Source organism: Halichoerus grypus, chromosome 4 (genome assembly GCF_964656455.1).
Source record: "Halichoerus grypus chromosome 4, mHalGry1.hap1.1, whole genome shotgun sequence".
NCBI lineage: Eukaryota > Metazoa > Chordata > Mammalia > Carnivora > Phocidae > Halichoerus > Halichoerus grypus.
In genome coordinates, this window is record NC_135715.1 from 68,076,701 (window position 1) to 68,097,312 (window position 20,612).

Here is a 20,612-nt window from a genome sequence, read left to right on the forward strand (position 1 = left end):
AAGAGTTTATACTTGATTCATTAAGCACTGAGGAACCCTTGGGTGTTGTTGAAGGGGTTACCTGTTACAGTACTCTCAGCTGTAAAGACAGAACCAGAAATCCAACAAATAGTTTAAACAATAAGGAAATTTTATAATCACACATGACAAGAAATCTGGACTTAAGAAATTCCAAAGTCGGTTAATTTCACAGCTCGGTGATGCCAGGGCTGAAGTCAGCCTCTCTCGGTTACACCCTCAAGGTCACAATACAATTGCCACAACTTACAATGATTGTGTCTTCCCAAAATCACACTCAAAGGCAAGAAGAGAGCAGAAGGGCTTCCCCTGGGGCATATGTCTCTTTTTATCAAGGAGATAAATTTATAGAAGCTCCTAGCATTTATCTGGGTCCCATAGGCCAGAAATGGTCTACATGTTCTCCCTTAAATCAGTCACTGGAAAGAGGACTGGGATTACCACTTTGGGTTTAGGCCAACATGGTTATGCCCAGAGTATGAGGGAAGGAAAGGGCCCATCTTCCCTGAGCATATTCCAGATGGCACCCGAACAGACAGTGTATTTTCTTATAGAGGAGGAAGGAGGGAGTAGGTATTCAGTAGACAGCCAAGTCTGTGTCTGCCACAAGGGTGAATGTCCATCACGACTGCTCTTGTGATCCATGAATCTGGAAGTGCTGAACAAGAGATAATTGGGTTGTGCAAGAACGGAGGGTTAGTGAGTGAGCTAACATATTAATTGAGGTGCTGGATTACCTGCAGTGACTTCCAGCAGTGAGACTGGAAATTCAGTGTTCCATGGATAGACTCTGGAGTCAAAGAGGACTGTTCTTCCTCCCCTTCTCCAGAGCAGTTTTAATTTTAGCTGTGTTCCTTCTTGGACTTTCTTCAAACGATTAGAGTTGGATGGATAATGAAAATAGCTGAAACCCACTGGTCTCCTGGAGGGAGAAGGATGGAGGGATCAGATACTACTCTGTAGTCTTAAAGTTTGGTGACTGGGAGAATACTGAAAAAAAGAGGGGAAGGAGAGCTGGTGTGAGGGCAGGGAGAGGAGAGGTGTTCAGAATCAACTGGATGTTGCGTTTGAGGTGCTGATAGCCATCCGCATGGTCGCTATTATCAACACTTAGATACGCAGATCTAGAATAGTCTCCTGAGAGCTGAGAAAGAGGCAGGAACCACAGGAATGTCAAGTGTGACAAAGGTCCAAGAGGATAAGATCCAAAATGAATGCTGAATTTAGGGATTAATGGTTGACCTTCACAATCATTTTTAGTAGAAAATAATAGAAGATACTTTTTGATGGATAAAGGAATAAGTGAGTGAAGGGAAAGTTGAGACAGCATGTAGCCATGACAAGATGACTCTTAAAAATGTTGTTGTGAAGAGGAGGTTAGCCATCTAAAGTTAAACAATGTACACACTAGATATCTTAGCTAAAGCAGCATATTAAAAGCAGTTCAATGGCTCAACTGAATTTCTAACACTTCGGTGACAAGCTTGAAATCATTAGTAGTATCTCCTGTTTCAGCACAAGCAAGAAAAAAAGAACAAGGTTCTGCTATAATTTGAACAAAATGGCTCTTTTCTACTCAACCCAGGTCTATCTTGTGCCACACACTGGACGTGGTGGGGGTAGAGATGGGTTCTAGAACATTGAATGTAGTCAGGCTTTTCCAGAAATGTGGATTTGCTGGCTGACCGGGGCCAGGAGTTTGCCCAGCGCTGGGATGTACAATGGTGGGGAGGAGCAGGACCCGGGCAGAAGGTCACACACAGCCCCTCTGGGGCAGCAGGCTCCAGATGTCTTTATCATGTACCCTACAAATAGTAAATATCTGAGCATGTATACTTATATCTTTCTCATAATAGAAATATACTGTGATCTACTGTGATCTACTGTGCATGTTATAAAACATACCCAATCAGTATTTTTAAAGCATGAGAGAAAACGTAAACACCATCGGAAGTCCTGATATTTTCTTCTCACAAGTCAAGGATTGTCACAGGCACATTCCTCCACCCTTTCAGAGGACAGACAGCCTACTGCAGAGACCTGCTCTAGAACATGGTATTTTAAGAAAGACAGTGTAACCAAAGTGAGCTCCTGATGGTATCTTTTGGAGTAAGAAGAATAAGGGCAGTGAGTCAGACCTAAAAGATCAGTAATAAACCCAGCCACGGGGCATCAAAATGCAGTGCCTAGCACCCATCTGCCGTGATTTTCCCTATCAGTTCACAGCATATATCCGGGGCCAGTGCCCTTCTAAGTCGGCATGACCAGCACCCACCACCACCACCCCACAAGGACCACCCTGAAGGGGAATGGCCTGACAGGGCCAGACTCACTCCATAACCTTAGCGAGCCTGGTTCCTCTTCCCCAAGCACAACCTCAATTTCCGTTCTCCCCAAGATTATGAAATGCATGCCATTGGGTCACCACATGAAGCCAATAACGCACCTCCTCCACACCAAGCCCTGGGTGACTAGTAGGAAAAAGAAAGATGCGTCCGGCTGATGCTTAAGGAGCTGACCCACTAGGAGTCATTCCAGACGGCCAACCGGCTGGATCCCACCATGGTTAATTGTGCCAAACTGGCATCGAGGCCTGGCGGCTCCAGTAGGGGTGGGGAAAGGCGAGGCTGCCGTCCCCTAACACAGTGGTGTCCAAACACGCCCCACAGAGCCCTGGGCATCCCGAAAGGTGCTTCCCAAGCTGTCTGGTGGGAGGGTGGGCATGAGGGAAGCCAGGCTGACAGTGCCCCAGCCTATCGCCAACTTCAGCCAGAGCAGAAAACCAGTCTGGACACAGCTGAGCAGGTGGATGGCGCAGAGACCGTGAAAGGCCAGGACGGGGCTGTTCCTTGCCAAATAGCTCTCATTGTAAAGGCACGGGGGGGTTCGGAGGTGGACGGCTGGGGTTCCCGTCCCAGCTCTGCCTCTCACCAGCTGTGGGTCCTGAGCAGTGACTGACTTCTTTGTGCCATGAGTGGCCGTCGCCGTGGTTGGGGATGATGGTCGTGTCTCGGAGTGTGTCTTCACACGGGAAGGTGGACCTTACACACTGTGTCCGGCTGGCTCTTTCTGCGGCGTCGCTCTCATGACCTGGCACCCACTTTTCCGTAGATGTCCCCAAGGAGCAGCGGCTGCAGGCAGTGCAAGCCGCCATCCTACTTCTGGCCGACGAGAGCAGGGAGGTCTTGCAGACGCTGCTATGCTTTCTCAATGACGTGGTCAACTTGGTGGAGGAGAACCAGATGACATCCATGAACCTTGCCGTGTGTCTGGCCCCCTCCCTCTTCCATCTTAATTTGCTGAAGAAGGAAAGCTCCCCCAGGTGGGTTTTTCTCATCAACAACCATAATCCTAAACCGGGTATTTCCTATAGGTGAATTAAAAAAAATTAAAAAAAAAAAAACTTCTTGTGTTGTATTTCAACTTAAGGATTTGTCAGCATTTAGTTTATAATCAGAAAGTGTTTCGAGGTGACCATAATTCACGTGCTAGATATGAATCCAAGTAGTCTCGAAGGATGCCCACTGCGATCCAGAAAGCCCGAGAAGTTGTGCTGTGGTCTGTGGGTGGGAAGGAGGAAGAAGTACAAGAAGCCCTGTTTACAATCTTTAATGAGAAAAGGGGGGGACTTAAGGCACTAGCACCTGCAGTGACTGGTTTCAAACTCGGGGAAGAAATAGACGAATTTCTCCCCCAGCAGTCATGCCTGCCCTTGTATTTTTACAAGGCTTTTCATTATGAACTATCAGACTCCTAGCCTGACTCAGAGTATCTAGGCCTTGTGGTCACTGCTTTTATTTGGAAATGAGAAAGTCTGGGATCTGGATCAGCATCCGGGCGTGAAGCGACAACAAAAGGGTTGGGCTCTGTGTTGCGCAAAGCTCTCGAGTGAGGGATCTGCTTATGACTCTGCCCTTCAATTACAGAGTCATACAGAAGAAATACGCCACCGGGAAGCCAGATCAAAAGGACCTCAGTGAGAACCTGGCCGCCGCGCAGGGGCTTGCCCACATGATCACAGAATGCGACAGACTGTTTGAGGTGAGCGAAAGGTTCCAGCAGCCTTCCTCTAGCTCTTGGAGCCAGATAAGACGCTTGGGATGGTGGCTGCATTTGCGGCTCATCGGGCTTGCTCCTGATTTTACCATGACAGTAGTACCCTCTGTAGCTCTGGTCTTTGCCTCCAAGAAATGTGAGGAGCTGGCTGAGTAATTGAGGCTATGCCGGTCAGGCCCCTGGGGTTACTATGCTGATGGTTTTCAAGAAAACGGTCACATTACCTTCCGTTCAGGTTCAAGGCCAGCCAGCCAACTCTGCTGCATTTGTTAACTTGGACTTGATGAAGTTCAACATCTGCGTATGCGTGATATTGAGCAATCCCTGTTAACTAAGAATCCGTGACAGCTTATGAGTTTAGCCACAGATAGGTTCAAGAAGGAACTCAGCTAGACTTCTGGCATACTTTTTGTGGTAAAGTTGGCATTTGTAAATGGGGAAAGTGTGCTAAAAAGGTAAAGCTATTTCTAAGTCATATTTGATGTTTCCCTTAAGTCTGTGTGCTTTAAGTTTCCTGAGGCCACATTTTGCCAAACTGAATAAAAACACATTAAAGATAAAATAAAAGGAAAACGGAAAGACTGAAAGGGAAGTCATTGCAATGTTTTGAATAATAACCGTAGTCTCAGAAACGTATTTGTTTTTCCTGACTTTAGGAAACTCCCCCACCCCAGCCTTGCCGCTGATCTTGGAAAAACATCCCTTGCCCCATGGCACTAGGCCCATTGCCCATACTGTGGTTTTTGACGAAATTACTTTGCTTTCTCTGACTATGAGTCTCAGCATCTCTTTAGCTCGGTATGTTGCTCTTTCGTGCATCTGTTGGTTCAGGTCCCGCATGAGTTGGTAGCCCAGTCCCACAACTCATACATGGAGGCTGAGATCCACGCTCCAACTCTGGAAGACCTGGGGACCCAGCTGGAGGAGAGCGGGGCAACTTTCCATACGTACCTGGAACATCTTGTCCAGGGCCTCCAAAAAGAAGCCAAGGAGAAGTTCAAAGGCTGGGTCACGTGCTCCAGCACAGACAACACAGATCTTGCTTTCAAAAAGGTAATCTCAAGAGGTTGGAAAAAATTACCCCTAAAGAGTCCAGTGTAAGAAGCAGGGATTTGTTTCCAGGGCACCTGGGTGGCTCAGTCAGTTAAGCATCTGACTCTTGGTTTCGGTTCAGGTCATGGTCTCGGTGTCGTGAGATCGAGCCCCAAGTCGGGCTCTGCACTGGGTGTAGAGCCTGCTTAGGATGCTCTCTCTCCCTCTCCCTCTGCCACTCCCCTCCCCATCACCCTCTAAAAATATATAAATAAATAAATAAAAATGGCCGTTCTGTCCGTGGGGCTTGGTACGCCCATGAACAGGTCAAAAATCCACTCTGGAGACTGCCGCGCTGTCCCTGTTGCACATAACCCGAGTGTAGACTGTGAAGATAGGCTGCTGGCTGCCAGTCTTATCACTGTACCTTAATTGTGTGACGTTGGGCAAGTCGCATGCCTCTCTCTGCCTGGCTTCTCATTTGCATAATGGACATCATCCCACCACGGTCAGAGGACGGCTATTTACAAATCAAATGCGTTAGAATCTTTCCCGGCACGCAGTACATACTGTATGGGTTGGTGGTTACTACTCGTCTTATCATTATTATTTTTCCTCTAAGCCTAAAGATGAACATCCTAAAATTTTAAACCTGAGGTGTGCAGAATCACTCTTTCCAGTTACACCATCAGTGATGTTTTGTGAAGGTCCAGTGGAGAGCGATAGGTGTGGGTTGGGACTAGTTGACCTCTTCAGCCTTCGATGGTGTCTTTCCTAAGGTGGGAGACGGGCACCCGCTGAAGCTGTGGAAGGCCTCTGTGGAGGTAGAAGCGCCCCCCTCCGTGGTTTTGAACCGTGTGCTGAGAGAGCGCCACCTGTGGGATGAGGATTTTGTGCAGTGGAAGGTTGTGGAAACCCTGGACAAGCAAACAGAAATCTATCAGTACGTGTTGAACAGCATGGCCCCCCACCCTTCCCGAGACTTCGTGGTTCTCAGGTAAGCCTGACTCTAGAGTTTAAGGTATTTTTTTTTTCCAAAAGCAGATGAAGAGCTGCATATTTAAGCATTTCACAGCGTTCTCCCACCGCAGTTCAGCCTCCACTGGGAGCACTGAGCTGGCGCGCATTTCCCTCCGTGAAACCTGACTTCGCTCTATTTATGCCTGACTTCCTGCTTCCTTCACCCAATTTACGGCTCTGCCAGCCTCTCTTCTGGCCCCTTTCGCTATGGAGCATACGGTTTATTAGGCCGTAAATATTGTTCATTTCCTCAGAACAAAGTCCCAAGAATAGCTGCTGTTTGTCCAGTTGCACTTTCTGCCAAATTATGCAAATCGAATCGGACTTGTCTCCTGATTTTGCCTTCCTCCCTGGCGAAAGCAAGTCTTGGGTTTGTGTAACTCCCATGACGGAAGTGTGTGTAACTTCAAAACCCATCTGTATAACTTCGGATTTTCACAACTCATTGCCACGTAGGGAAAGCTTGGCACAACCCTGAAGGTCCAACTATGCAGAGAAGGTCAGATGTCCAGTCAGATTTCAGGGCCGGACAAGGCCTGCAAGTGTTTTGTCTACTGTTGAAGCATTGCTTCTGATCGGTTTATGGGCACAGTTCTGGCCCCCTGCCCTCTGGGTTTGGAAGGGGGAGCTCAACCCGTGACGGGGGGTGTGCAGCTGTGCCCCTGAGCTGGAGAGTCAGCAGTGAATCCGAAAGAACACGGATTGAGGAAACTAAGAAAGCAAATAAAATATAATTAAATCAATGTATTCTTTTTTATTGATAACTGATGGCAAACACTGTCTCTTCCCATATTTAGCAGTGTCAAAGGAATCGCTAGTGAAATTCCCAAATGTATATTTCAAATAGTTTCTTTATGAAAATCGTTTTGATGGCAAACTCCAGGTTACTTTTCACATGGGCCTTTGGAATTGGTCCTTGGGACCCTGAATTTGAAGGGCCATTTCTCCCTAAATATATGTGTTTGTCTAGCAACCTGGGGATCCTGGTGGAGAATGTGGGCAGTCTTAAGTGTGGCTTATTACCACGGTTATGGGGACATTTGCCATCTCATGGAATTTAAACTGCACACCTTCACTCTTGTAAGCAGCAAATCAAATAGTTCTTCTGGGATGGCAGCCATGTGGACAGAGCCATGCCGTAGCCTGCCTCTTCCCTCCCCGTAGAGGGGGCTGAGGGCCAGAGTCCATGCATGGAACCTCCCTCCTTCGATCCACCCGGCAGTCCCACCAGCCTATTGCTCAGTACAGAGCATCATTCCAGCCCCGTGGGGAGGCTGTGGGGATATTGCAGTGAATACAACAGACCTGCGGTCTCTCGGGGTTTACATTTTATCAGGGAGGGACGGTCAATAAATAATAAGTAAGGGGATAATGTTACCCATCCTATGGGGAGGGGGGCAGGTGGAGGATAAGTAAGATAGGAGGATGGTAAGGGGTTAAATTTTAAATATAGTGGTTAAGGCAGAGTCTCACAGCATTGATAGTTGACCCACAACTAGAAGGAGAAAGTGCGTGGGTCATGAGTCTCTAATGCAGAAGAACGCAACACTCGAGAATATTAACCATGCACCAGACATGGTTCCTGCAACAGGGATGCCTGTGGTTATGATACCAGAAGGTAGAAAGTGACAAGTATGGTGGGGAAGTCGCAGAGCCGAGACACTTCCTGTCTTCCAAGTGCCGCCCTGTTAGACTAGCAATCCGTTCAGGATTGCCACTTGTACTTGCGTTATCTCCTTCTCTAAATCCCCAGGAGCTTCCGTGATAGTTACTGCAGCTTTTTCCATTTTATCCTCACAAATCTGTACACCTCCCCGTCTTTATTGCTAATCATATCATCCCGCATGAGGAGAATGGTCGCACCCCTGGAGAAGCTGCTCAGCATTTGTGTAGGGCTTGCTTCTTCCCAGGTTCTTGTGGGGCACGTATAATAGTTTCTCTTTCTGGTGCGGTAGGACAGGACGGACAAAGTTATAGATGACGTGGCCAAGCCAGGGATAGGGTTTGTGAGGTAAATAACTGGGATTATGATAATGAAACCTATGTCCTGTGATAGAAATGGTCATTATGCAGATGCTCTCATGGTTCCCGACCTCCATCTACAACATTTTCCCAAGTGGTAGCCCCGTCTCTGCTTGAATAGCTCCTGTAACAGGGAGCTTACTACTCCTCATACCACCTGGTTCATTTTTGGAGAGTGCACTTTGTGAGTCAGGTCTTCCCTCTCCCGAGCTGACACATGCTGTCCCGTCTCTGCCTGCTGGGGTCAGATCAGCTGTGCTTTTGTCATTCCACTGGGGAGCCACGCAGGTATTTGAAAACAATTAGAAAGCCACATGGGTTTAGTTTACTTCAGGCTAAGCACCACCAGCTCACTTTTTCCTTTAGGACTGAGTTGAGCATCGCCTTCTCCCGTGTGCCCCCCTTCCCTTGCACAGGATTGCGGAGCACTGTGTGCACAGCCGCATCACCACACTTCCTTGGTGTTCTGGGTCTCTTTGTACGTGTGTTTCCTCTTCCTCAGCTGTACATCTTTGTGTCCTTAGTGGCTTCTGTGCCCAGTAGATGTTTGCTGAATGAATGGAATGGACAAGTCCTAATTCTAAAACTCTAAGACCAGCCCTTCAGGAATGGCCAGGAACCTCTGCAGCCTCGATTTGGGGGTTCCAAAGGCAGATTGGAAAGCTGCAAGACCATCGCTGGCCTCTGGGTCAGCGGGCTGAGAGGCTTGCTTTGAATGGCACTGTAAAAATTTTACATACCCTTATGGAAGCCATTAGTTTAATCTGAGTAAGTAGGATGGGGATTTGAGCAGGAAAATATAGGTGTAACCCTCAGTGCTGTGTCCAGGTTTTTCTTTCTCTCTTAGTCCTAGTTTTGACGTGCTGGTTGTTTTGCTACAGGACCTGGAAGACTGATTTGCCCAAAGGCATGTGTACCCTGGTGTCCCTCTCTGTGGAGCACGAGGAAGCCCAGCTCATGGGCGGTGTGCGGGCCGTGGTGATGGATTCTCAGTACTTGATAGAACCGTGCGGCTCTGGCAAATCGAGACTGACCCACATCTGCAGGATAGACCTGAAGTAAGTGTGCACTACCCAGGATGGCAGGCACGCTCTGGGAGCCTCAGTTCAAGTGGCGGAGTCGCCAGGGCCCTGTTTGTCGTCCTGACTTCTTGTTTCACTAGACTTTGTTTTTTCACTGCCACTAGCATGCTTTCATCGATGATTACTGATGCCTCCCCCTCTCTGCTTTCCTTTTCCTCATCTTTCCTAAAACTCTGACATTCTCTGGCAGCCCTCTGCTCTTTTTTCTTTTCAGCGCTGTTCCCACTTACCTATGTGTGCTTCTCACGCAGAGCAAACACACCACGTGGTGGCTTCTCAGTCACTGCGCGTCCCCTTCTCTTGTGCTGCTGTCGTACCTGCTCTCCCTGTGTGGTCCCTTCCTGTTGCCCTGCTTGGAGAAGTAGCTAACTGAAATCCAACCCCGTCAGGGCAGTCATGACACGGACGGAACAAGTTCTTCGTCTGGGTACGGAGACACTGAGATTCCTCAGTGAATTCCAGAATTCAGTCTGAATCTTAGCGCTGAAAAGACAGACTGAATGCTTGGTCAGAAAAGCATTTTCCAGGCACCTGATGACAGAATGAGGTTCTCGGGTCCTCCAGGGGTCAGCCCCCAGTTGTAGGCAAGCGCGCTCATGAGCAGGGCACAGGACAGCCCTGTCTACTGTGATAAAGTGCTGAGATTCAGAAAAAGCCTTTCCCACTTCCTTTCTGATTTTTGTCCCCACAGAGGTCACTCCCCGGAGTGGTACAATAAAGGCTTCGGACATCTGTGTGCAGCGGAAGTTGCCAGGATTAGAAACTCTTTTCAGCCCCTCATTGCTGAGGGTCCAGAAACTAAAATCTGAGTTTTCCCCAGTGTGACATCAAACTCAGGGAAGAGGAAGTGAACGGAAACACTTGTGGGAGAGAGTGTGCTCGTGAGAAAGAGAGAGAGAGAGAGAGATAGAAAAAGAGAGACTGAATGACATGGTTAATACTTTTAAAAATGGAAACACTGAGGAGTCAGAATGTTGAAGATGCAAGAATTTCTGAGAACTTTCCTAGCCCTCCTGGAGATGGCTACATCCCTACTAATATAATATTTTTAAAAATCAGAACATTTATCTATGTTACTTAAAATTAAATGGATTATTCCTTGTGCATTGCCTAATTTACTATTTAAAGGCTTCTAAGAAGCATAATCGTAACTGTAAATAAATGTCTGTATAGCATATGTACATATGTGTGTATATCTCTATCTTTACTGTATATATGTACAATACCAATTTTATATATATTTGCGTCTTTTGAAAAGGAACGCGTCTGACTCAGTGAGTCCCTTCCTCACTCACGTGGTTCTTTCCAAGTTGCTCTGGGCCCATCCCCCCACTGTCCTGTAAGCAGAGCAGAATCTGCTGCTAACACCGAGGTGTGAAAATGTGTAGTCTGTCAGTCTGCCCTGATGTTTAACCAAAGATTAGCGAACCAAAGGAAAACAACATTCAAAGGTTCTTATGTGTTGTCAGTTTGTGTTATTCAAAAACGGAGCGTGGAGTGTTGGATAAAGCCAGGAAAAGAACACTTACTCCTCTAAAAAGCACAGAAGTGGGGAAGAAGTTGTGACCAAAGGTAAGGCTGGGGGACCAGTTGCCCAGGGACCCAGCCAGCTGCAGCTTCAGGGAAATGTCAGATGCCCACTGGCCACTGGAGTCAGCACAGGGTGACTGAAAGAAACTTTATTTCCCTGCTGGTTAGAGCCAAATAGCGTAGCCTTTGCATATTCACAGCCAAAGGGAGCCTCTGTGTTTTATCAAGTTTTCATAGATACATTTCATCATGTTCTTAAATGTCATTCTATATGACCAGTGCCCTGTTTGGTCGCAGTTAATTGGCATTTTCTTACCAATATATTGCACTGAATTGAACTCTGGAAGCCAGGCAAGGGGAGGCGATGTCATTCGAGAGTCCTGGACCATCACAGTTTCAGGGAATTCTTATTTTGCTACATACGATGCTCTTCATTCAAGTTTTGCAATTTGAAAGACAGGGTTTTAAATTAATGGTAAGACCAAAACTATGCTCTGCAATTAGTATATAAACAGGTTTCTTAATTTCATATTTCTTCATTAGCCAGTCAAGCTTACCCAGGTGTTTGACCCAACCTTATTTATTATTGTATAGACTAAGCTGATTGACTCTCCTTAACCAATTGCTGATGGATTTAAGTTGTGGGGGTTTTTTTTATTGTAATTCAACAGCTGTAGAGAGGAAGATAAGTTATTATGTTCAGTTTCAGGGAGAGATTTTCTTTGGTAATCCATGAGAGATTGGTATCATAATTTAGCAACTGGTGTGGGAGGAAAAAAAAATTAAATAAGTTTTCCCCTTTTCTGTATTGTATGCATTTATGTTATTATGTAATGTTTCTTCCTATCAGCAATATGCAATTCTTTTATTGAGAGAAATAAAAAATGCTATATATGAATTCTGTATGGTGCAAGGGAAATCATACTATTTGAATTATGACCCAGGAATTTTTCATTTCCTTGCCTACACAAGAAGGTGCCAGCAAACCCATAATTTTCAATTTGGGCAGTGCTCTGTGAACAAAACAAATTCACTTCTGCCATGCATCTTAAATTTAACCATATAGGATGGATTACTTTCCTATGCAAAGACAAGATTAACGAAGTTTAGTCTAGTTTAATACCGGTCCAGAGATGGAATCCTAGGTGTTCGGAAAATATGATAGACACACAAGGAGGAATCGAATTGTATCACCTGGAGATCTGGTTCAAATGTAGACTCTGATTCAGGCAGTCTGGAGTAAGAGTCTCCATTTCTAACAAGTCTCGGGGATGCTCGTGCTGCTGGCCCTAAGACCATACACTCTGGGAAGCAAGAGGACACTAAAAACAAATATGATTGTATTTCTGACGACTCCTCTCTTCAAATTATCTGACTGGCTTTTCTATTTTTACGCACGTACTAATCACATCACTGCTGCATAACACAGTGCGTCTACAGAAAAAAAAAAGGAAAAAGGAGGGAAAGGATGCATCAGGCTCGTTTGTCAAATACCACAGTGTTTTATTCATTGTTATCTTGCCAATGGAAGTAAAATATGATATTGCATTTAAATATTATATTTATACCTCATGTATATTCTTACCTCAATTGTTGGTATCAATCATCAATTGTAAATAAATAATTGCCAAGGCAAATAAATTTATATACATTAAATATTTCCTATTTTCTATAAAATATATGTTGATTTTCATGCTTCATCCTGTCAGTGGAAAACCTGTATTCAGTATCTCTGCCAAATACAAGGATGTTGTTACCAACATTCACTAACAGTCTGGGTGCCTTAATTTGTGTCTTAGGCATTAAAGTGATGGGAAGGGCTTATTTTTTTACATTTCATTGTTCTTAAGTCTGGAAGTTATAAAAACACATGGTATTTTTTATCAAAGATTCAGTAAATTCTAGCTACATTTCATTTTCACTGAGTAGACAACAAATTGAGGTGTGATGAGGTGACTTCTGGCTGCACTACTAGACCAAGAAGAGTAGCCACATTTGACTCTAAGCCTCTTGCCTTCATTCTGTTTGTTCTCTGCTTTACTTCTAAAAGATAACAAAAGTAGCTCCAAATTAAGTAAGCAGGCTCTCCCTAGCGTTCTCAGCTACAGGCTGCAAAAGCCACTAGCCCAAAAGACCATATGCCCCCGTAAAAATGTTCCAAACTCTGCTCTCTGCGTGTCTCCCTCATGCCTTCCCCCTTTACTTGAAAGTTTTGCCTTTCAGAAGCCAAGGAGAAATTTCAGTTGCCCCCTTCGTCCTTCCATCTGAAAGAAGAGAACATGGTGGTCATTCTAGCAGCCACTGGCTACGAATGTCCCGAGACCCTAGACCATATGAATTCAAACTCGATTGCAAGCATACCTGAAATTCTTAGGTCTGACATTGTTCTACTTCTGTCTTTTGATATTTGGCTACAGAAAAACTGGTTATATGTCTTCTTCTCAGGAAAATAACAGAGGGTTAAAATAGACCCCAGCAAAGGGGAGTGTCACTCACGACACAAAAACAAAATCATTGGGGGCTGACTGCACAAGGGATTAAGAAATAAACACTTGAAGGTACAGCATTGTAACACTGTAAAGCCACGAAGTTTGAACAACTGACAACATGCTGTGTTGGACGTGCCTTGGGCAGACTACATCCTTTGTACATTGCATGTTGACTTCCATTCTAGCAATCCCACCCAACAGGCCACCCAGATGCCTCCCAACCCACATCCTCCTTGTGCACAGATGAGGCTCAAAATCCCAAGTAATGCTGTTCCTTTGAAGCAAAACTTCCTGCATCGTTTGTTCATGCAGAACGCGTTCACCGAACACTGCATGAGGGTGGCACACTGGGCAGGCAGAGGTGTGTGGATACAAAGAAGACAATGTGGCATAGAAATAGTGAGAAGCAGCAGTCCCTTCTTGTCACCAGGTAACAGTTCTGAACCACTGCTCCCAGCAGAAAAATAGGGCTAGGTTCCTATGAGCCTCTACTCACAACATTTTTGTCAACCAATCAATATACAACTTTGTTCTATGTCCATTTCTGTTTAGACATGCCTTACTTAATATAAGTTTCTTACAACTATTTATCCACAATATTTCTTTATAGTAAAACAACAGTCAAAAAGGCTTAATAGTGGGGTGCCTGGGTGGCTCAGAAGGTTAAGCGTCTGCCTTCGGCTCAGGTCATGGTCCCAGGGTCCTGGGATCAAGCCCCACTTCGGGCTCCCTGCTCAGCGGGAGGCCTGCTTCTCCCCCTCCCTCTGCTTCTCCCCCTGCTCATATTCTCTCTCTCTGTATCTCTGTGTCTCAAATGAATAAATTAAAAAAAAAAAAAGGCTTAATATTTTCTGGACCCTGAGTAATGTGACTATAAATTTCTTTGGCTTTCAGCCTCACTACAATGTTTTTTTTTTTTAATACCTTTTTTTATGGGCCATCATTTCATGAATCCACAAATTTAGTCACTTTCCATCTTTTCCACAGCTTCGTCATGCATTATTCGAGTTACTTTCCAGAGTAGCCTCACTTACAGATCAGTGCATTTCCGCTTCCTTTTTCTAGATGTACCATACTGTCAATTCATTAACATTGAACTCACAGCCAACAGCACTAAAACTCTTGGCTAAACAAAGCTTATCTAATGCACATATTTCCTCTCTAAGGCATATTCCAGCCTTTTTGCTTTCAAGAACACTAGACAACACTTAGCACTGTACCTGGGGGCCATTTTAAACAGCAAAATCACTGACAAAAAGCACAAAAATGGAAAAAAAGAATGTGGTACTAAATACACCTTGAAAAGGATACTTCTTTACGGTATGAGGGCTGAAACAGGAAGGCAGAGGCCACATTTGCTTGATCTCGGCTGGGAATGTGCATGAATATCAGTGACCATTTTTGTGCCATTCTGCACATACCCAAGAATGACCAGGAAAGAACAGTGAGTATTGACTTGAGGATTACAAATAAGTTTTAGAAAGTTGGCAAATTTGCAAATACAGAATCTGAAAGTAATGAGTATGTATATGTGTATACACAATACCCAGTAGTAAGTCACTAGGTAACAAGACATGGTGACCCCCAGGGACTTGGGAAGAGTGACAAAGAGACCAGCACAGGGAAAACCTACAGTGTGAAGGGAAAAGATGTGCTTGGACATCAGGTGGAGGTTGGGTGTGGCTAAAGCAGAGTGTCAAAGGGTACAGAGGATGGGAGTGAGTGGGGGCAGGAGATAAAGCTGGATGGTCACAAGCCAGGAATTTTTAAGCTGCAGCAGGGATTTTGGATATTATCTATTGAGCCAAAAAGCAGAGAAGTGAATTCACATTTGTTTTGATGGCAAAGACTTAAAATGGGTTAAAAGAGAATTGGCATATCCCTATATGCAGGAGCAAGGGTATGAAGACATCCCCATCTTTGCCTTTTCCTCTCCCTTTGGTTTCTACATAGATAGAAATAAATAAAGTGATTGATACCACGGGCCTTCCTGAGCTGATACTACTCCATGATAACTTGCTTTTCCTTTCATTCTGGAACATGTTGCTTTCCCCTATTTCCTCTTACATGTGTAGTTTATCTATGTAAATTTAGTATTCATCTGACAACCTCAGAGAAGACACCTTCAAACCAAAATGCCAAAAAACCAGATCATTCTAGGTACTATATGATCTGAAGATGCCAAGAACTGGTATAATGAGCTTACTGTGTGTAGTGCGTCCTTTAACTGATATAGGGAGAAAGAAGAGGAAGAACAGGTTTCAGATGGGACCAGGGAAGGAAGGGAACCATGGCAGAAAGGGTGGTCAGTTGGGCTCTGATCACATAGTGCTTGCCATGGCCTGGAACCATCCAGGTGGAGGTCCCCAGCAGCCAGCTGGACACGCAAGGTCTGAAACTCAAGCTAAAGCTGTGTTCCTTAGATCACTTCCGTTTCGTCATTCCCGCCTCTTCTGACCATACCCTTAATGGCCCAGTGACACTAACCACTGTTTCACATCTCTGTGACTTTGCATTGACCTTCTCTCCATTTTGTTGGTCATGTGATAGCCTATTTATTCCTCAAAGCCCTATTCGGGCATGGAATTTCCTGACCATTCCTCTCAAATCCACCTGTTTCTTTCCATATTTCTCTTACTGCATGAATCACATTGCAGTTCATTATTTAGCAATAAATCTAACTCTCCCGCTAGATTATAAACCCTTGAGGGCATGGACCATGTCTTGCTTCCCTTTGAAACTCCTGATCTTAGACTTTCTGCTACATCACTTCATAAATATTGTTAAAATGAAAAGGGCATATAAAACCTGGATGTTAGAATGACAGAAGCCATAGACATGGAAGTCAGAACCTAGGGACATTGTGTAAAGTTTTCCAAAGCTAATGAAATAATTTACATTTTGTGCTTTGACTACTTCGCCTCTTCAAGAGTACAAAGCATAGAGAATTCACTGGTTCCCCAAGAAGTTAAATGTGGCTGTTTCTGAAATTAGCAAATGCTAACCACCTGCTTACAGCAAATAAAACAGTTTTGATTAGTTCATTCATTTAATAAACATGTACGGAGCACTCATTATATGCCAGACTCTGTTCTATGCTTTAAGTAAATGAAACAGTGGATAAAATCAGTGAACAAAAAGACAAAAATCCCTGTCCTTGTGGAGCTTACAGTCTAGTGGGAAAAATAGCCAAGAAACAAGATAAATAATCGGCCAGGTAAGTTCTACAGAGAAAAATAAAAACAGAGGTAGGAGATAGATTAGGTAGTCAGGAAAAGCCTTACTGAGTGAGGGCTGGGTGGGCGAACTGCTCCAACTGATACCGTGACCATTTTTCTCTCCAGTTCCTCTAGAGTTTCTAAAATTACAGTGATGGGAATGATCAATTAATTAATTTGCAGAGAACTATTTCCTGTGAAGAAAAAGAAGTACAACACCGCCAGACAAACAAATCCCCTGAGAACGACCCTTGCTGATACATGATGGCTGCATCTTCCAAGCCAGTCAGAAAGTGGGGCAAGCAGGGATGCACGGATGTTAGAAATCCGCATGTCCCAGACTGTAACGTTTTCTTTTTATGCCTAAATGATCGAGCCCCTGCTGTTCTGGTTTCCAGATATAAGCATATCTCAAAGGTCCCCAGGTACTTCAGGGAGTTCTGGAGACCAGGTGTCTGGTGTGCTCAGGTGCAGGCTCCCTTTCTCAGTTTTGACATCCTCATCACAACCCAAACAGTAGCCACGCCTGCTGGCAATGACCTCCTCGGCTCACTGTTGGGCTCCACACATTTCCTTTCTGCTCTTGTCACACTGACCTTCAGGGGTCCTCAGGGGGTTGGGGAGAGACCCAGTTCTCCCCTGATACCTCTGTAGGGAGCTGCCCCAGTTCCTCCCTAAATCCCCACAGCACACCTGGCTGAGACCAGGGTGTCACCTGTAGTAAGATTCAACCAATATATTGGGGAGAAGTTCAAAATAAGGTATAATTAAAGCTGCGCCTAAAAGTGGCTCATCTTCCAGCCTACCAACCCAAGCCTGACCTTAGAGGCCCCCAACTCTCCAGCCTGCCCTGCTTCACCCCTGCCGGCTCAGCCTCTGCTCTGGCACAGGTGAACATATTCTCCTGCAAGGAAGGGCCTGCCTGAGCCCAAGCCCACCTCTCTCTAAGACCCTTGTCCCCGCGTCTTCATGATGTGATGAGCTAGCACTGATGGGCAAAAGGAATGAGTACCAGTTCTCCTCACAGAAGATCCAGTTCCATCTATTCATCAAAGGGCAGGACTCAACCCTCTGGATTACAGACAATACTCACACATCAGAACTTCATTGATTCACCGCCCTAAATCTGGGTTATCTCAGAGGAAACACCACCACGTTGACTCTGATGGGCATGGGGCTTCACGGCCTTCCCTCCCCTGTGCCCGCCATCACATCCAAGCTCTAGTACCACCTTGTTGCAGACAGCCTTCACCACCCCCCTTATGCATCAGTCATCCCACCTGTTACAAAGCTGATTGATGACATTTTAATATGAATGAGTTTCAGACAGAGCTACTCCACCATAGATTTGCATAATTAAACCTTTTATGTCTTTATTGGGAATGAGAGGGCACATGGATTTCAGGCATCAGCAGGTTGGTGTGAGCTATTTTTGGAGTTCGGAAGAATCTGAAATTACACTACCATATAAAATAAAGCCTAAACCTAAAAGTCAACCTGGTGTTGTTGTTCCAAAATGACTGGGGTGGGCAAGATCATTGTTCTCCTGCATGGTCCCTCCTTCCCTGGGAGGCTGGGGCGCTGCACCTGCCCTGGGCCTTGGAGGGTGGGGGAGCTTGCCTTGAATTCAGAAGATCTCTTCTTGGGAGCCTCCTCCCACCTGACCCTTCCCAACGAACGGCCTTGTCCTTCTCCCCTTCCACCACTTAAAAGCTGTCTAAATCTGATCTTTCTTCTCTGAAGATCTCCAATGCCTTTGGTTTCTAAGCCCCTGGGGCATTTTCTGAAGAACTCTCAAAAGATGGTACAAGGTGTCCATGTTGTCTAAGTGTGTAACGCACAGCTTGGTCAGGAACTTTGTGCCCAAGGAGGACCCAAGGGAATTGCCCACACCCCATGTTAGATTGGCAGCCAAGGGGAAAAGCCTTTCCCGGGGCTGGTGGGGCAACAGGAGGTAGGACATACTCCACGCGATAGGAGTTGATGACATCAAGTAAGGAAGTGCCAAACTGGGGAGCATTGCATTAAAAAGATGGCTGGATTTGGGAGTATTCATTGGTTTTCCTCATGATCCTTCAGTTTCTCTGTTGCTCCTCATCTTAAGGGGAAAATAAAAAAGAAAGAGGTATAGCTGTGAATTCAGAGCCACAGATAGAGCGTGCTGCCTTCCATGGAGATGCGCGGTTCAAAGTATTTTGGAAAAATCAAACTAGCCAATCGTCTGAAACTAAATGTGCTCTCTGAAGAGCAGCCACTAGGGGTGACACCATCCATCACTGGGATCTGCTGAAGCCGCCCTCTGGACGCCAAGCAAAAGGAACACATGCTCCAGAGCAGTGCCTCTCTTCTAGGAACTGCATGAAACAAGAATGTTCAACTCAAAAGCAACTTGCAAGTGGCAAAGGAGGGCAAATTTCTTCTTGGCTTTCCATCAGTTTGCAGTGGGTCCCGTCTAAAACCAACAGTATACGTGCAAAGCAGGAAAACTATCAGCTGGCTCAATGGAAACATCAAACCAGAGATGAAGCATTTCAAATAAATGCAACGGTGGTCTGGTTGCATGGCTCACTTTCCAGAGCCTGTATGTCCATCCTAATCTTCCCCAGAAAGCCCCACATGCATAATTAACAGGGCCCCACTCCCCTGTAGTTCTGAGGAGTAGATTACCATTCAGGGCTCCGATTACTAAAGCAGGGGCAGTTTTTCCCTGAGAAGACAGACGAACATTTTGTAAGTTTTGTTCAAGGATTTGGGAGTTGAAGAACAAACAGCTCCTCTTGTTCCCACATTCCAGTGTCAAGATGTTATGCAGAGATTGGAGACAGGGTGTCCAAGGGGACATCGTGAGCAGTACAGATCAGGAAGAAAGCCTCCCAGCAGCAGTTAAGTCCCAGGACAGGGTTAAGGCCACCACACAGTGAAGGGAGTCGAGGCCAGACGAGGGATCCAAGGCTGAAGAGGACTTGTACCTTACTCGACAAAAAGAAAACTTCACGGAGCAGCAAGCCGGCGAACATTCTCCAAGTGGAATCGTGAAGCCTAATGGTGGGACACCACCGGGAACTGGAACTTCAGACCTAAAAAAGTATAAACAGCAGGGGAGCTTTGTGATGCCCTGTATGTTATGTGGTCTTTATCTTCCTAACCCTGATCATCACCGACCACGCATGGAATAAAGTCCCTGGCAAGGAAACAGTGAGGAGCCCGCAACAACTGTATGCCTTGAGGTCTTGCTGTATGCCAAGGAATCTTCGTACACATTCACATATATGCACAGGTGTATGTGGAATTTACGTATCCATCCTCACAACAATTCAATGAAACAGATATGATTATTTCTACTTTTAAAAAGAGCAAGTTGAGGTACAGAAAGGACAGGTGACTTTCCTGACATCCACCCAACGAGGACTAGATTTCAAATCCAGGCAATCTGATCTTTGCCCGACCACTTCCCTTAATGAGAAGGGGGGTTCCTCTGTAATGGGGATGAGGAAGTCAGCAGTCAGGTGTGAAAGTCAGGAAGCTCTGCTGGTGTAGTGAGCAAGATGGAGTCACTCATGTCAAGCAGTGGCCTGTGTCAAGCAAGGGCAGTGAGCTAAGACCAGCACCAGCCGATGACACACTCAAACTGATAACCAGCAGAAACAGAGGAGGTCTGCAAAGGCCTAAGACGGACTAAACCCTTTTAATTAATTTTTTGCTGCAGCCTGTTGACTCCTCAGACCCTGACCCCTCAAAGCCTGACCACTTCTCTGCCCGATGGATCTCAGAACAGAACCGAGATCCTGCACAGCTTGAACATCAGAAGCATAAGTACTGAGAGCTGACCCCGACCAGAGAGGGTCTTACCTCAACGGGGTTCAGACTGGCTTCACATCTGGTTCCTTAGCTACCCATTCCTTTTCCTATCTTGTCCTGTGACTTGTAACAAGTCAAGTTAAACACGTAGTGAAATGTCATTGCGTTTGGAATCCTGAACCTGCTTTATAATTGTGTTCACCTTGCTTTATGACTGAGTAAAGCTGGCGTCATGGAGAGACACAACTCTGCGTGCGCCTTCACAGCGCACTCACGACAGTGGGCCAGGGCGGGCGTAGGCTGAACAGATCTTCTGAAGGACGGCATTTTGAATATAACTGCCAGTA

The 20,612-nt window shown here is 45.6% G+C and overlaps 1 protein-coding gene across 11 annotated transcripts in view; it reads left to right on the forward strand.

Moving 5' to 3' along the window:
- Window positions 1-11,693, forward strand: part of STARD13 (StAR related lipid transfer domain containing 13) — a 508,432-nt gene extending 496,739 nt beyond the window's left edge. For all 11 annotated transcript variants that reach the window (XM_078070466.1, XM_078070463.1, XM_078070464.1 and 8 more), the window contains 6 exons: window positions 3,130-3,340; window positions 3,945-4,059; window positions 4,906-5,127; window positions 5,886-6,103; window positions 9,030-9,206; window positions 9,922-11,693. In XM_078070466.1, coding sequence (XP_077926592.1) covers window positions 3,130-3,340; window positions 3,945-4,059; window positions 4,906-5,127; window positions 5,886-6,103; window positions 9,030-9,206; window positions 9,922-10,039 — 1,061 coding nt within the window. In that variant the 3' untranslated portion in view covers window positions 10,040-11,693. The remainder of the gene's footprint in view (window positions 1-3,129; window positions 3,341-3,944; window positions 4,060-4,905; window positions 5,128-5,885; window positions 6,104-9,029; window positions 9,207-9,921) is intronic.
- Window positions 11,694-20,612: the final 8,919 nt, after the last annotated feature.